This window comes from Eriocheir sinensis, unplaced genomic scaffold (assembly GCF_024679095.1).
Source record: "Eriocheir sinensis breed Jianghai 21 unplaced genomic scaffold, ASM2467909v1 Scaffold1472, whole genome shotgun sequence".
Taxonomy (NCBI): domain Eukaryota; kingdom Metazoa; phylum Arthropoda; class Malacostraca; order Decapoda; family Varunidae; genus Eriocheir; species Eriocheir sinensis.
The window spans coordinates 12532-30133 of NW_026110820.1; the positions used below are offsets into that span (position 1 = coordinate 12532).

General features: G+C 41.7%; 1 protein-coding gene across 2 annotated transcripts in view; it reads left to right on the forward strand.

The window, feature by feature from the left end:
- The first annotated feature begins 2467 nt into the window (after nt 1-2467).
- The window catches only part of LOC126990175 (uncharacterized), a 53039-nt gene continuing 37904 nt past the window's right edge, over nt 2468-17602 (forward strand). Inside the window, exons 1-2 of one of the 2 annotated variants that reach the window (XM_050848729.1) lie at nt 2468-3143; nt 4593-4658. In XM_050848729.1, the coding sequence (XP_050704686.1) occupies nt 3044-3143; nt 4593-4658 (166 nt within the window). In that variant the 5' untranslated portion in view covers nt 2468-3043. The remainder of the gene's footprint in view (nt 3144-4592; nt 4659-17602) is intronic. The other variant, XM_050848730.1, reaches the window with a different exon arrangement.

Sequence of the window (17602 nt, forward strand, 5' to 3'; positions counted from 1 at the left end):
ACGCTAGTATTCTCCAGGATGAACTAAACAGATTGTATGACTGAGCGGATAAATGGCAGATGGAGTTCAATGTAGGGAAGTGCAGTATTCTGAGTGTAGGTTGAAACAACCCCTCACAACTATTGCTTAAATGACACTCTCATAAGTAGGTCTGGGTGCGAGAGGGATTTAGGGGTCTTAGTGAGCTAGAAATCGAGCAAATAAGGTACTGGGATTTATTTCAAGGAGCGTAAGCAACAGAAGCACCGAAGTATTCCTCAAACTATTCTTAGCATTAGTTAGACCTCATCTTGACTATGCGGTTCAGTTCTGGTCACCTTACTATAGAATGGATATCAAAATGTTAGAATCAGTGCAGAGGAGGATGACTAAGATGATTCAGGGGTTGAGAAACTTGCCATACGAGGAAGGACTCAAACAGTTAAACTTGCATTCTCTAGAAAGGCGAAGGGTGCGTGGAGACATGATCGAGGTTTATAAATGGATTAAGGGCTTTAATAAGGGAGATATTCATAAGGTTTTATTGGTAAGAGAACCGGGTAGGACACGAAGTAATGGGTTTAAACTGGATAAATTCAGATTCAACAGGGACATAGGCAAAAATTGGTTTACTAACAGGGTTGTGGATGAGTGGAATAGGCTTAGCAGTCATGTGGTGAGTGCCAATACAATTGTCACATTCAAAAATAGATTAGATAAATTCATGGACAGCGATATTAGGTGGGGTTAGATACACGGGAGCTACACGGGAGCTTAGGTTCAGAGGAGCTGCCTCGTACAGGCCTACCGGCCTATTGCAGACTCCTATGTTCTTATGTTCTTATGTTTTTATGATGAGATGGTGTTCCACAGAATGGAAATTAGAACTAAGACCGCGAATGTTGCAGAAATTGATAAGGAGGAGGTTCGAGGAGTTATCAGGACACCTCTCAAGTCGGCAGCCAGAAGGAGAGTCCTCACTGGGGGAATTTATGGTCCCGCCCCCCCAGGCGGGGACTCCGAGGCAGTGATATTGTGCGCAATTTTGAATTTTGAATTTTGGGAAAAGGTGTGTATGTTGTGTGAATGTAGTGTGGTGTAGAAAGAGAGAGGATCTGTCTTTAGAGAGCATGCTGAACTACTCTCTGGTGTTGATGAGACAAAAGGGAAACGGTTAGTGAGGACATGGGAAGGGTCTTTGAAGGGCTTCAGCACCTCCTTCCTCCCATATATCCTCACTGGGAGTAGCACGCCTGTCTGGTAGGTGTCTTCCTATATATATATATATATATATATATATATATATATATATATATATATATATATATATATATATATATATATATATATATATATATATATATATATATATATATATATATATATATATATATATATATATATATATATATATATATATATATATATATATATATATATATATATATATATATATATATATATATATATATGTATGTATATATATATATATATATATATATATATATATATATATATATATATATATATATATATATATATATATATATATATATATATTACACCAAAGATTCTTTGTGGCGGACCAGGCTTGAGATTGTGTGCATGGGATTATTCACTGATTGCCATTTCCAGGGAAGAACGATCAAGAAATATAACAGTATACTTTAAATCCCGTGTGTGTGTGTGTGTGTGTGTGTGTGTGTCAAAGCTCAAGTTAGAGTAGACGATCTTATTTATATATACTCAGCGTAGAGATGGATGAGGGGCTTCTATAGGAATGATATCAGTAAGGTTATCGTAGTAACGAGGGAGGGTAGGTAGGACTTGTAGTGTTAGGTTTGAATGAAAAATATGAACTCAATAGTGCCAGTACGATTGATACGTTGAAGAAAAACTTAAAAGCCATGGATAGGGAGGATGGGTTAGGTTAGGTTTATTTTAGTATAGGATATTACTTCTACTATAAATATCACCTCCACCACCACCACCACTACTACTACACTACTACTACTACTACTACTACTACTACTACTCTTGTATAATACTTTTTCTTATATATTTATTTCCTTATTCATAGGTGGCGGGGCGGGGAGGCATGATGAGCAGAATAACAACCTCCTTCCTTGTCCCTTCCTCCTATTTTTGTCACCTCTCCCCCCTCGCTACTGTATTTAATATTTCACGCAGGGTCTCTGTAAGCAAGCTTCCCTGACGTCAGCCTTGTGTAAATGCATCTAGGAAACGCAGCACGCTCACGTCTTTCAGGCCCGTATTCTCACAGACGCTTTCGGCTCTTCCAAGAAATATTGTTTAAGGCCACAAAGGAGATTCATATAGTGTTCTCATGAGTGTATTTTATCATTCGTGGTGCAGACGCCTTGTCGAACTACCACTAGGCTTTTAAAACTACCCGTGGAAACAAGTGTGCGTGTGTTCTGTGGAAGTCCCGAAATCTCTGAGCATAATTTTTATGTGCCCGGCTGCAGAAGGAATCGAGTACAGAAAACACCATTGTCTGCCTTAAAACCCCTCCATTTTCTTTCTTTCCCAACTTGAGGTGTTTATGTGACCATTCTCAAACACTTTAAACACGGGTTTTGGGGGTCTATGCATGAAATTCCCACGGAGGAGTGATGTGATATGAAGTAGGACAGTTATTAGAGGCTTCCCCGGGCCGTCGCGAAGGTCAACCGGTAGTAAAAGAGGGGAATACAGATGGGGACATGTCGGCGTCTGGCAGGGATGGCGGGACAGGCAAGGAACAACATGCCAAATTGTCGTACTCAGCCTCCTGTGCTTGCCGATTTAATTCCGACCCAAAAAGCTGTTTTCTCCACCCCAATAACTGGTTTCGTATATTGTTATCGTTAAAAAGGGTAATCACTGGTGTTTTTGGCACTAGTTATGGGCCAGAAATCGGTAAATACGATGATATAAGTACGATGATCTGGCAACTGTGGCAAGGACAGAAAACGGGTACTGTACTAGTCCCTCCCTCCCCGATTCCCTCAGTCACCGCCCAGCTAGGAAAGGGAGTGTACGTGTCTCTGTGTCTCCTGTAATGGCAGCTTCTCGATCCTACACCAAAGCAGTTCAGAGCCTTGCCAGCCGCCTCTGTGCAGCCAGCCCGCGCGTCTGTGCCCCGGCTGTGCCCACACAACGTGAGTAACAGACGAAACACTTAATTTAAAGGGGATATGGACGATTTATTGCACTGGGTTCATGAGCTCAAGAAATTTGTCCTGTTTTATTCATGTATTTTATTGATTTATTTATTTTCTATTTTTTTTTTAGGTATGTTCGGTTTTCGTGGGGCTTTTTATGATGAGAGAGAGAGAGAGAGAGAGAGAGAGAGAGAGAGAGAGAGAGAGAGAGTAATAAATGGATTTGATTGCGTCAGAAACTTTTGCTTACGTTAGTTTTATGAATTCATTTATTTATTTGTTCTTTTTTATTTGTCAAGCTACCATTATATAGTATTTTTTTCTACCTTGAATTAATCTTTTACATATATTCTCCGTTTTAAGCATATACTGAACTTGCATCATCAACAATAGTAACAGTGATATAGATATTTATAGATTAACATTGGTTTTATTTGCTTTGATATCTCTTCTCCTAATAAATCATCTAATAGCACCAATCTTAACCGTTTTTTACTCCACTCGGACTTGGTAACAACGCTTGGAAAATAATGGGTAAAAGGCTTGTTCAGCATAATAACAAAAGTGGTGGTTTGTGGTAAATGTGTAGTTTAGCTCCTCTACCTTCACATTATTTCTATAGGGCGAAAATACATGCTTTGAGGAAGAGAAAGAGGAAGGAAGAGAGATGAGACGCTGTTGACTTACTGATGTTAGTGTTTCGTTAATTGATTAGTTGTGTTTGTTGTTATCGTTTTATTTAATTTTCTTTTTTTTCTGTTGTTTCAGGCATGGTCGTATAGTAAGGCATAAGGGAAAGTTGGGTCCATACGTTTTAGCAATAGTAGTAATATATATTCTTTTACTTTATTTACGTGATTGATTTGTTTATTTTTCCGGGTGTGAGGTCGTGGTATACCTATTTTTTGTAGTTCGTCTGTGTGTGTATATATATTTGCCTTAATTATTTTGTTCCATTTTTTTCAACATTGTTACCAGCTAAAAGTAATACTGGTTCATACTTTACTACTACTTTAACCACTGCCATTACTACTACTGTCACTATATACTTACTAATACTACTGTCATTACTAACCCATGTCTGTGTTTGCCCCACCCCTTGCCCCCTTCACCCCTCTCATCATCCATTCCCGCCCCTTTTATTCCCCCCCCCCTCTCTCTCTCTCTCTCTCTCTCTACTTTCCCTTCCCCATCTCCCCCCCTCCCCTTCCCTATCCCTCCCCATACTTTCTTTCCTTCCCCTCTTCCCCTCATAATTCCTAACCCCCTTCCTTCTTCCCTTCCCCTCCCCCACTCCTGTCTTCCCTTTCCTCCTTTCCCCTCTCCATCCATCCCCCTCCCCTTTCTCTTCCTACCTCCTCCCTTCTTTCCCCTCACTTCCTATCCTCTCCCCTCTTTCTTCCACCTCTCCCTCGTCCCCCTCCCCCCTTTTCCGCCGGCACACAGGTCCCCCCCTGCTGTCACGCCTCCAGGGGCAGGGGCGCGTTACCCTGTCACCATGGGTCACGAGAGGTAGGGTGTTGAGGGTGTAGGTAGCTCAGTATTTTGTCTGTATCTCTGTGTAGGTGTAGTTGTATGTTTCTGTATGTCTGTCTTGGTGTAGGTGTATGTTTTTTTCTTCTTTGTACTGTGAGTATATATTGTCTTAGTTTGTGTACATGTCTGTCTGTCTATGTATAGTTGTATGTTTTATATTCCTGTTTCCTTCCTGGTCTTGTATATATTGTAATGGTGTAGCTCGTCTATGTATGTTTGCTTGTCAGTGTGTATATATTGTCTCACTTTATCTCGACTCTGCCTATATTGATTACTATTTGCCATCCAATTCTTCATGCTTAATTAAATAGAATTCGTTCTTTATAGAATATTTTGTTTCTATCATCCAATTCTCTATACACATGGGTGGGATTCGTTCTTACATTATCCAAAGTTTGTTTCTTTTTGCCATCCAATCAAGAGTACCAAGACACCTCAAAACCCGAAATTGACCTCTCCAGACTTTCGTTCATTTTTTTTTTCGCTGAGTCTCTTCGAAAAGCCTGTGGGCTATATTATTGAACATTTCGTCACCCAAGCACACACATTTGGCGTGGAGTTGTGGAACTTTCCTGCGTTAGTTTCTTTTTCCCTGGTGGGAGTTTGACAAGGCATCTGTGCCACGAACGTCAAGAAACACTCATGAGAACGCACTTTACCTCTTTATTGGCCTTTAGAAATAATTGATGTGAGCTCGGTAGCTTCTAAGAATAACGGCCTTTGTCTTATCGACCTCGCAGTGCAAAACTTGACCCAAGAATTTGCTTATACAAGTCCGTGAATGCTTTGGGCACGTCTTCAGAACATATATTTAGCGCTGGAATGTAGAAGTGACTGTTAGTATTAGTATATCGCATTATCGCTACGTGCGCAGTCCAAGGAGAGAGAGAGAGAGAGAGAGAGAGAGAGAGAGAGAGAGAGAGAGAGGTGGAAAATCATACAGGAAGATAAAATATAGGAAGGAGGGATGGAAAGACGGAAAGGTGGGAGTGAAGAAAAAGGGGGGGAAAGAGGTATTGAATGAAAAGAATAAAAGGTGAATGGAAGGAGAGAAGCAAGAGGATAGGGAAGAATGGAAAGGAAGGGAAAGAAAAATCTATAAAAAAGTGAGGGTGTGGACAGAGAGAGAGAGAGAGAGAGAGAGAGAGAGAGAGAATCTTACCTGTTGGAGTGTTCATACCTGTGTGGTGGGCTTTCCTAATCCAGTCGCTGGCGTCACCTGATACCTTACCTGTGTGTGTGTGTGTGTGTGTGTGTGTGTGTGTGTGTGTGTGTGTACGAGGGGTGCATGTTTTATGGTTTCTATTTTTTAGCATATACAAATAACCGTATAGATTGTAGGGCCTCCCAAAGTGTGGCCTATGGATGTGTTTTATAGAGCCCCGTATGTCCTGGCGCATATTCCATTTACTTACTGTATGATGTAAGTTGTGATTTATATATAGCAGCTCAACATTATTTGGCATCGTCCACATAATTTATATCTGGATCTGACTTATTAATGGTCCATGGCTCTCTTAAGATATTCAACGGGGTTCTTCTCTTCAAAGTAACTTCAGAACTTCTGGTATACAGGATGTTAGAATTGGGTTAGTTATAGAAGGGATATGCGTTGGAGTATAGTGTAAGGAAGAATAGGGTGAGTTAGGAAATAATTGAATAGTTTTAGGAATAAGAACATCTAGCGTATAGGATGTTAGGGAAGGATAAGACGAGTAATAGAAAGGATATACGTTAGGGCAAGTTTAGGGAAGGATAGGGTAAGTTAGGAAAGAATTTAATAATTTTAGTAACACCGAGCATTGGCGTAGATGATGTTAGAAAAGGATAGGACTATAGAGGGGACGTATGTTAGGGTAAGTTAGGAAAGAGTTGAATAGCTTTATGAACGAGAACATCAGGCGTAGAGGATAAAATTATTAGGGAAAGGAAAGGACGTGTAATAGAAGGGACATGTGCTAGGGTGAGTTAGGAAAGAGATGAGTAGCTTTACGAACATGAAATCAACATGAGTGCAATGAGGCAAGAAGAGTGCTTGATGATGCAATGCGTGTAGATTGTCAGGTGGTGGTGTTGGTGATGCTGCAACTGGCGCCAGATTTACTGGAACCAATGTCTCGTGTGTGTGTGTGTGTGTGTGTGTGTGTAGCAAGTCAACTTTGTTGGCATGTTTGTAGTTTGTACCGAAGTGTTTATGTCCTGTGTTGGCAATGTGCTTGCATCCTTGGGTACAAGCAGTTTGTTTCCCTCAAGCCACGGCGTCATAGATATTAATACATTCCCTTACGTGTGTGTGTGTGTGTGTGTGTGTGTGTGTGTGTGTGTGTAACACACACACACACACACACACACACACACACCTACCTACCTACCAAACAGATTTATAAACATCTTTTTAACTGCATTACGAAGAGGGAATAACAGCCAGGTGATGCAACGCTTTCTCAAGGATTTGTGTATTTAGTATTCACGCTGAACCGAGAAGACGAGAAGGAAGGAGGAGGAGGAGGAGAAGGGGAAGGGGAAGGGAGTGGCAGTTATTCCGTTTTACCAACTATGGGCATGAAGGACGGATGGACGGACAGACGAAACGGTTACACACACACACACACACACACACACACACCTTAAAGGTATAGTTGGGTGCATACACTATAGCTGCGCTTGGCTGCGGTTCTCATCTCCGTCACATCGGCTCTTTGAGGTAGATAGATTGATCGATATATAAAGATAGATATAGATAGCATCACAGATAGATAGGTGGATAGAGTGATGAATAGATATGAAGAAAGGAAAAGTAACCATTCAACATTATTTTTAGTCATAATGTAACAGGTGAAAATGCGCAAACACGAAAGATAAATACAGAAAAAAGGAAAAATATAAATAAATGCAAAATTAAAGGAACGAAATATGACAGACAATAATGAATACATAAAGCCTAATTTATTCAAAGTAGAACAATTATTTATTAAGAAACACGCATTACCATAACACACACACACACACACACACACACACACACACACACACACACTAATAAACCCCCTCATCCGTTACGTTCTTTCCATTACATTGCTTTTATCTGTGTGTGTGTGTGTGTGTGTGTGTGTGTGTGTGTGTGTGTGTGTGTGATTTGTAGGATGAGTCACGGCCCTTTTATAATCACAGTTTAAGAAAAAAAAAGTTAAATTATCATCAATACAGTCTTGACACAATTTCTTTTGTGTGAGTGGGGGGGGATGGAGGGGGAAGTGAGTTTATTTGATTGTTTGTGATTATTTTTTCTGTATTGTTATTTTAGTTCAGTCACTTGTAGGATTTTTTTTTTTTTTTTTTTTGGGGGGGGGGAACTCCACCTAGGCTTATTTTTTTTTTTTCTATTTCGTTTTCATATTTTTCTTCGTTATCTTCTCCATCTTCATTTTCATCTTTTGCTTATTTTCTCTTTCGTATTATTATTATTGTTATTATTTGTCTTACGTCTAGCCTGTTTAGCTTATGTTTGCCTACTCGTCTTTCGCTATTCCTGTTCATCGACTTTTTTGTCCCCCCCCCCACCCCACCCCTCTTTTATCCACCTGTATTTCTTGCATATTTCAGGATCAGTTTTCACAGTCTCACTATTTTTTGGTTGTTGCTCACCGCCTTTTACTATTTGATTTGATTTCTTTGTTGCGAGTAAAGTTTTGCAGGGATTTTATTGGAGTTAATTGGTTCATCTATAGTTTCTTGTGTTATATAATTATTTACTACCACTACTACTACTACTATACTACTACTTTTATCTCCTAACCAATAGTATCCTATCACACACGTATCCCATTTATTATTTCCTTGCTGTCCCCAAAACTTCATCTTTATCTCTTAATTTCTTCTCTTTCTTACATACTCCATTATTTTAGTTAGTGTTATTTATTATCACTCACTCAGCTGCCCAACCATTATTACCTTAACACTCGTATCCTAGCTAATATTTCCTTCCTCTCGTAAACAGAACTTATCAACACATTTTTTTTTTTTTCCATTGTTGCATAGCCTACTTTTTTGCTTCGATATGTTTTCCTCTCCTAGTTTATCTTCAGGGGATTGTAAGAGATCACGCTTATCAGAATATTGTATTGCTTTGCTTGTTATTTACCGTTGTTTACTACTTGCGTGTTTCTTACAGGTATTGGTTATAGAAAGACAAGAATAGAAGAATGTTATTGAAGCGAAAGAACGGGGAACAGGAAGAATAGAAGAAGCAGATGTAGAAAAGGAAGAATAGGGAATAGGAGAGACTAGAAGAATAAGTCATAGAAAGGCAAGAATTAAAGTTTGGAATGCCTTTGAGAGAGAGAGAGAGAGAGAGAGAGAGAGAGAGAGAGAGAGAGAGAGAGAGAGAGGCTGTAGTGTATCTACTTCCGCATTGGAGGTAGAATGGGGGGAGGAGGAGGAGGGGTGAAGGACGAAGGATAGATGGTGAATGTGTAATGTTGTAGTAGGAGGAGGAGGAGGATAAGGAAGAAGGGAAGCTGTAAAAGGAATGTAGTAATGTGTAAGAGGAAGAAGAAGAGGTTTTATGTAGAAGACAAGGAGGAGGGAGAGGAGCCTAATGTAGAAAAGGGTAAGAAGGAGGAAGGGAAGGATATTTATTAAAGAGGAGGAAAGGAGGATGGGAAATGTAGCGGGTAGGAAGAGAAGGAAGAGGAAGACAATGATCGGATAGGTAGAGGACAGGGAGAAAAAAATCTAGAGAGACCATCTGTTTTTGTCACCAATAAAAAAAAAAATCATAAAAGACGAACAATGAGGAAATAAATTGGAAAAAATATCTTTGAGGCGAAAAACTGAATCAAGGTTTAGAAAAATATAAAGTTAGAGTAGCAAAGTAGAGAATAGGGAAGGATTAGAAGGAAGGAGAAATAAGACAGTGCAAATATACGATAAAAAAGAAAGCAATGTGAAAGATTATGAAAAGTTAAAAAAAAAGGTAGAAAAGGAGAGAATTAAGGAAGTTCGAGGTGGAGGAAGAAAAGGAAGAAGGGAGAGAAAATGGTGTTAGGTGGAGAAAAGACTCAAAGGGCAAAAAACAAATAAAACTAAGGAAGATTAAGATTATAAGACGGAAGGGAAATGCGGGAGGGAGGGAGGGAGAAAAAAAAGGTTAAGTAGAGAAGAAAAAACGATGTAGGAAGGGAAGAAGGGAAATTTAGGAGGGGGGGGGGGGAGAAAAAAGGGAGGTTAAGTTAATAAAAAATAGGAGTAGGAAGGAATATATGAAGAGAGGAAGATAAAGCAACAGAGAATTAAAGAAGATTATGATTAGGAGACGGAAGGGAAGAAGGGAAATGCGAAAGGGGGGAGGAGAAAAAAAAAGGTGAAATAGAAAAAAAGGAGTAGGAAGGAATATTCGAAGAGAGAGGAAGATTAGGCGACAGAGCAACAGAATTAAAGATTATGATTTTGAGATGGAAGGGAAGAAGGGAAATGCGGGAAAGGGAGAAAAAAAAGGTCAAGTAAATAAAATAAAAAAAAAGAGTAGGAAGTATTATTTGAAGAGAGGAAGATAAGGCAACAGACAGCAGAGAAGTAAGGAAGATTAATGAAGAGTATGAGACGGAAGGGAAAAAGGGATATGCGGGAGGGGGGAGGAGAAAAAAGGACGTTAAGTAAATAAAAAAAAGGAGTAGGAAGGAATATTTGAAGAGAGAGGAAGATAAGGCAAAAGACAGCAGAGAAGTAAGGAAGATTAATGAAGAGTATGAGACGGAAGGGAAGAAAGGAAATGCAGGAGGGAGAGAAAAAAATTCAGACAAAAAACTTAGGAATTGGAAGAAATATTACAAGAGAAGGAGCATGATAAGGCAAGGCAAGGAGGAGGAAGAGGGAGAGGTAGACATACCAACAGGAGGCGACCTTGACTGAATGCGAGTTGCCTACTATTATATTTGCCTTAAGGTCCGCAGTGTTGCCCCATCCCCTCCTCCACTCACCCTTCCTCCCTTCTCAGAACCTGTTGCTATACTACTACGACCGCCTTCCTCTGTGTGTGTGTGTGTGTGTGTGTTAGGGGACGATGATTCAACCGGATTAACTGCGTGTGTGTGTGTGTGTGTGTGTGTGTATAGCATTACATAAAGGAAATTGGTAGATCAAGGGGACAAGGAAGAGAATGCAAGGAATAAAAGGAAGGAAGTGAACAAAGGAAAGGAATAACGGGGTGGAGGAAGAAATGAAAGGAGATGGAAAGGAAGGAAATGAACAAAAGAAACCAGAGTTGAAAGGAAGAGAGAAAAAGAGAAGACAAAAAGGGCTGGAAAGTAAGGAACTGAATAAAAAAGAGTAAGGAAAATGAATAGAAAATGGGAAGAATGAGAGTAAAACTAAGGAAGTGAACAAAGAATTTAAACAAAGGAATATGGACTGGCTTTGTTAGATAATATACATTTATTCTTCACCGATGATAAAAAAAATATATATATGAATTTTCACAGCATGGTCCTTTAGATACAAAACTGTAGATAGATAGGGAAGTAGACAGATAGATACAACGGAAGATTTAGACAGACATTGATAAAGGGGAAAGAAGTAACGAGAAAGGAAATGTTGAGTGCAGGGTGGGTAAGGAAGGCAAGGAAGAAAGAGAAAATAAAGAGAAGGAAAAAGCTAATGGATTGAAAGGAGTAGATGGTGGTGGTGGTGATGAAGGAAAGCTACCACCATCACCACCTCCACTACTACCACATTCACTACCACAAAACACCAATGACAACAACAATTCACTTTCCTTCTTCATACAAACAAACAACCCATAAAAATAAGTAAATAAATGAATGGTTAACTTAAAATAAACATCCTTCCTCAAACACAAGGAAACAAATAAGTGAATAAATGAGAAGAAAAATGCTTACGTGAAAAGGGGGGAGAAAGGTGAGTCAGTTCGTGAGTGTCAGGTATGAACGAGGCTTGATTACAGGTTTGTGGAGGTGAGTAGGTGGCTTATGACGTCATGGGAAGAAGCAGCAGTAGTAGTAGTGGTAGTAGTAGTAGTAGTAGTAGTAGTAGTAGTAGTAGTAGTAGTAGTAAATAATAAATAGTAGTAGTCTTTTCCTCTTCATTTTTCAACTTCATGTTTCTATTTTTTTATCCTCCGGCTCCTCTATTCCTTTTCTTTCTCCTTCATATTCATTAATTTCCTTTTCTTTCTTTTTCTTCAGTTTTCTCTTCTTTTTTCTCTATTATGGTGGTGGTGGTGATGGTGGTGGTGGTAACTGTAGTGGTTAATTAGTGACCTTCAGTGTGGGCGTGGTGTGTGTGTGTGTGTGTGTGTGTGTGTGTGTGTGTGTGTGTGTGTCAGGTCGTACGGTAATATTAGAGGATGGAGCTTGATAGGCCTGGGAACACACACACACACACAGCATTAGATCATGTATTCCTAAAATTTTTCTTTTTCATCTCCAATTCTTCATCTCCTAATTCCTCTTCAGTTTTCTTCAACTTCTTTATCCTCCTATCTATTCTTGTTTCCTCCTCTGTCTCATTTTTTCTTCTTCCTCCTCCTCCTCCTTCATATTCTTCCGTTTCTTCATCCTTATTTGGTTTCCTCTTCTTTGTCTTTTTCTACTTGTTTATTAGTTTTGTATTTTGCGTCTCAATTCACACCGGTTATTTCCTCCCTCCTCCTTACATAATTCCCCCCTTTCTCCCTTCCTCCCTCCTTCCTATTACGTCAGCTATTCCCCTCCCTTACACCTGACTCCTCTCCTGTTCCTCCCTTCCTCCCTCCAGGTTAACATTTCGCTCGCGTGTGTGTGTGTGTGTGTATATAATCGATTTAGTGACAGTATGTTCGCCCTCACTCTCCCTCTCCCCTCTTTCTTTCCCATTCCACTCTTCCTCCTCTTCCTTTCTTCCTACTTCCCTCCCCTTCCTATCTTATCCCTTCCCCTGCTCTCTCTCCTTTCCTCCCCTACCCAACCCTCTCCACCAATCTTCCCCCTCCTCCCTTCTCCCTTTCCTTCATACCTCCCCTTCCCTTCCCTTTCCCCATTCTCTCCCCTCCCCTCTTACCAAGGCTGTTCCCTCCTCCCCACTTCCCTCCCCTCTCCCCATACTTCTCCCTCTCTTACCAGGGATGGAGTATTCGTATTCGAATACCTTCGAATACCGTCTATGGGTGTATTCGTATTTGTCTTCGAATACGTATTTATAGAAATCAAAGTATTTTCATTCGTATTCGAATACAAGGGGAATGGATTTGTATTCTGCGATTAATATGACGAATACTTCAAATTGTGTTATGAGAAATAAGAGCTGTTCTTGAAAACTTGAGCCTCCTGAGTGGACGTGTAATTGCATGTATAATACAGGGTTATGAGCTCATTTTACTGTTAAATAACTAGAACAGCTATAACCAGTTACGTCAAGAACGCATATTTCAATGAAAAATATTCATGAATGTATTAATGAATACTTGCAAGAAGTATGTGTATTTGTATTCGAATGAAAAACATTAGTGTAATCTAATTCGTATTTGTTAGAATTTGAATTATTCGTATTCGAATACACAACTCTTGTATTCACTCCATCCCTGCCTCTTACATAACTCACTACACCTCAACCCTTCTTCCCCCCCCCCCCTCCCCTTCTCTTCTCTCCATCCCCTCCCTCCCTTCCCTTCTCTCCTTCCTCTCCCTCCCTTCCCTTCCTTTATCCTCTCCTTCCCCTCCCTCCCTCCCTACCATACATTTTCCTCCACTCCCTCCCCTTAATCTTTCACGGCCAAGGTCTGTGTGTGTGTGTGTGTGTGTGTGTGTGTGTGTGTGTCATAAAGAATACGATCATGTGACTAGATTCTTTGTTTAACACGTATCCTAGTGAGGAGGAGGAAGGAAGAAAGAAGAGGAGGAGGGGGGAAAAGGAAGAAGAGGAGGAAAGTCGCAGGAAACAAAGGAAGTAGATAAGGGTGATGGTTGTTGGTGCCGGCAGTGGTAGCAAGTAGTAGTTGTAGTAGTAGTAATAGCAGTTTGTGGTGGTAGTAGAATAGGGCATATTAATTTTTGTAGATGTGAAGAAGGGAAGGCAAAGATATACAAGAAGACTAAAGCTTGAAAGGGAAGGGAAGGAAAATAAAATAATGGTGGGAAGGGAAAGGATAAAGGGTAGATCAGAGGAAGGAAGGGAACGGAGAGAAGAGGATAAAATAGAAAGGAGGAAGGGAAAGGAAGCAATGATAAGGGATACAGGAAAGAAAAAAAAGTGGTATAGGCGGTGGTGGTGGTGGTGATAAGGTGGTGATGGTGATAGGTGGGAGAGTGTTATTGGAGGTGGTGATGGTTATGGTGATGATAAACGAGAGGTGATTGGTGATGAGTCGAAGAAGGAACATTAGGAAGGTGATATCGGTGGTGGTGGTGATGACAGGCAAAACGGGGAAGAGATAGTGGAGGTGGTGATAGTGAAGAGGTGGTGATGACACAGATAAAACGGGGAGGAGATACTGGTGGTGGTGGTGATGGGAGGTGAAGTTAGTGGTGATAGAGATGAGGTAGTGTGGTGGTGATGAAAGACAAAACAGGGAGGAGATAGTGGTGATGGTGGTGATGAAAATGGTGACAGGTTGACAAGAAGGGGAATAGGTGGTGATTGTAGTGGTGATGGTAATGTAATAGGTGGTGATGGGGAGAAAAAACGTAGTGGTGGTGGTGGTGGTGGTGGTGGTAATGGGCAGAAAAAAAACGGTGGTGATATCTGAAAGTGAAAGTGGTGGTGATAGTGGTGATGGAGATGTAGGTGGTGGTGATGGGCAGAAAAGAAGACGTAGTACTACAGTGGTGGTGGTGGTGGTGATGAAACTAGGTGGTGGTGGGTGTTGATAGTGATTCTGATGGTAGTGGTGGTGGTGATAGTGGTTCTGATGGCTGTGGTGGTGATAGTGGTTCTGATGGTTGTGGTGGTGGTGGTGGTGGTGGTGATAGTGGTTCTGATGGTAGTGGTGGTGATGGTAGTGGTGGTGATAGTGGTTCTGATGGTAGTGGTGGTGGTGGTGGTGATAGTGGTTCTGATGGTAGTGGTGGTGGTGGTGGTGATAGTGGTTCTGATGGTAGTGGTGGTGGTGGTGGTGATAGTGGTTCTGATGGTAGTGGTGGTGGTGGTGGTGGTGGTGATAGTGGTTCTGATGGTAGTGGTGGTGGTGGTGGTGGTGGTGGTGATAGTGGTTCTGATGGTAGTGGTGGTGGTGGTGGTGATAGTGGTTCTGATGGTAGTGGTGGTGGTGGTGATAGTGGTTCTGATGGTAGTGGTGGTGGTGGTGGTGATAGTGGTTCTGATGGTAGTGGTGGTGGTGGTGGTGGTGATAGTGGTTCTGATGGTAGTGGTGGTGGTGATAGTGGTTCTGATGGTAGTGGTGGTGGTGGTGATAGTGGTTCTGATGGTAGTGGTGGTGGTGGTGGTGATAGTGGTTCTGATGGTAGTGGTGGTGGTGGTGGTGATAGTGGTTCTGATGGTGGTGGTGATTGTTGTTCTGATTGTTGTGGTGGTGGTGGTGATAGTGGTTCTGATGGTAGTGGTGGTGGTGGTGGTGATAGTGGTTCTGATGGTAGTGGTGGTGATAGTGGTTCTGATGGTAGTGGTGGTGGTGGTGATAGTGGTTCTGATGGTAGTGGTGGTGGTGGTGGTGATAGTGGTTCTGATGGTAGTGGTGGTGGTGATAGTGGTTCTGATGGTAGTGGTGGTGGTGGTGGTGATAGTGGTTCTGATGGTGGTGGTGATAGTGGTTCTGATGGTAGTGGTGGTGGTGGTGATAGTGGTTCTGATGGTAGTGGTGGTGGTGGTGGTGATAGTGGTTCTGATGGTAGTGGTGGTGGTGGTGGTGGTGGTGATAGTGGTTCTGATGGTAGTGGTGGTGGTGGTGATAGTGGTTCTGATGGTAGTGGTGGTGGTGGTGATAGTGGTTCTGATGGTAGTGGTGGTGGTGGTGGTGATAGTGGTTCTGATGGTAGTGGTGGTGGTGGTGGTGGTGGTGATAGTGGTTCTGATGGTAGTGGTGGTGGTGGTGGTGATAGTGGTTCTGATGGTAGTGGTGGTGGTGGTGGTGGTGGTGATAGTGGTTCTGATGGTAGTGGTGGTGGTGGTGATAGTGGTTCTGATGGTAGTGGTGGTGGTGGTGGTGATAGTGGTTCTGACGGTAGTGGTGGTGGTGGTGATAGTGGTTCTGATGGTAGTGGTGGTGGTGGTGGTGGTGGTGGTGATAGTGGTTCTGATGGTTGTGGTGGTGGTGGTGGTGATAGTGGTTCTGATGGTAGTGGTGGTGGTGGTGGTGATAGTGGTTCTGATGGTAGTGGTGGTGGTGGTGGTGGTGATAGTGGTTCTGATGGTAGTGGTGGTGGTGGTGGGAAGGGGTAGTGAAGGGCAAGGCAGGACAGGCTGTTATATAGTAAAAAGATTAAAAAAAAATGTTACTTGCATAATACACTGTTGCCATGTCTAAAATTGTACATTATGGCCTCTCTCTCATAAGAAAAAAAATACACGTGTGGTGACTTAACTGTTGAAGGTATGGAGAGAGAGAGAGAGAGAGAGAGAGAGAGAGAGAGAGAGAGAGAGAGGGGTAGAGGTATGTATGTAAGGAAGAAAGTATACTAAACAGGAAGATAGGTAGAGAGAGGGAAGAAAGGGAAGTAGATATAGGTAGAGAGAGAGAGAGAGAGAGAGAGAGAGAGAGAGAGAGAGAGAGAGAGAAGGAAGGAAGGAAGGAAGGAAGGAAGGAAGGAGGGAGGAAAAAGAGGAATACCAATGTTATATAAGCTACCAACAAAAAAATGGTAAAAAAAATTCAAAGGGAAGCTTTTTTAAATAACAACTGTTTTTTACGAGTGTTACCCTTGAAAGAGGAAGAGGAAGAAAAGTGTGACAGAAAGAGAATACCTAAGCCTTTTTTTATATACTGATGCAATACAATACAGTGATGCAGCTCTATGGTCCATACTTGAGTCACGGGTGTATTTAAATTTATAGTCAGGCCTGTCCCATGCAAGTCACGTGAAGCCTAGCGAGTTTTATAGATTACTGAATATATGTAAAGGAAGGGAAAGAGAGAAAGGGGAAGAGAAGGGACTGGGTAAGGTAGCAAGGTGATGGGAAGGGAAAAGAAAAGGGAGGAGAAGGATGGGGTAAGGTGAAGGGAAGGGGAAGAAAAGGGATGGGGTAAATGTAGTAAGGGGAAGGAAAGTGAAAAGAAAAGGGAGAAGAAGGATGGGGTAAGATGAAGGGAAGGGGAAGAGAAGGGATGGGGTAAACGTAGTAAGTTGAAGGAGAGGGGAAGGGAAAACGATGGGGTAAGGAAGGGAAGGGAAAGGGTCGTGAAGTGAGGGTAGGGAAAGAAGGGGTTTGGGAAAGGGAAGTTGAAAGGAAAGAAAGAGAGGGAAGGGTAGTGAAGGTAGGAAAAGAAGGGATAGGGAAAGAGGAGAAGGGAAAAGGATGAATAGGGAAGCAAGGGAAGGAAAAGAAAGGAAGGGGAAGAGAAAAGACTGGGCAAAGAAGTAAGGTGGAGGGTCGTAAATGAGGGAAGGGAAAAAAGAAAAGGGATGGCGTAAGGTAGTAAGGTCAAGAGAAGGGAAGGAAAGGAAGGGGAAAAGAACCGTATCATTGGAAAAGGGGAGGGAAGGAGATTGGAAAGGATACCCAATAACTGTCAAGTATACTTCTAAAGCCTGGGTCACAAATACACACAGACTCATCCATTCACCTCATTAGCAACGTGAAATCAAGCAATGCCTACACACACACACACACACACACACACACGGGCGAGCCAAGGTCAGCCTTGATATTATTATATTGGCGCGTGTTCTGAGAGGGCTGGGGAAGGGGAGGGAAGGGAAGGGAGAGAGGTAAAGGGGTAGGCAAGGGCAGGGAAAGGGAGATGGAGTTGGTGA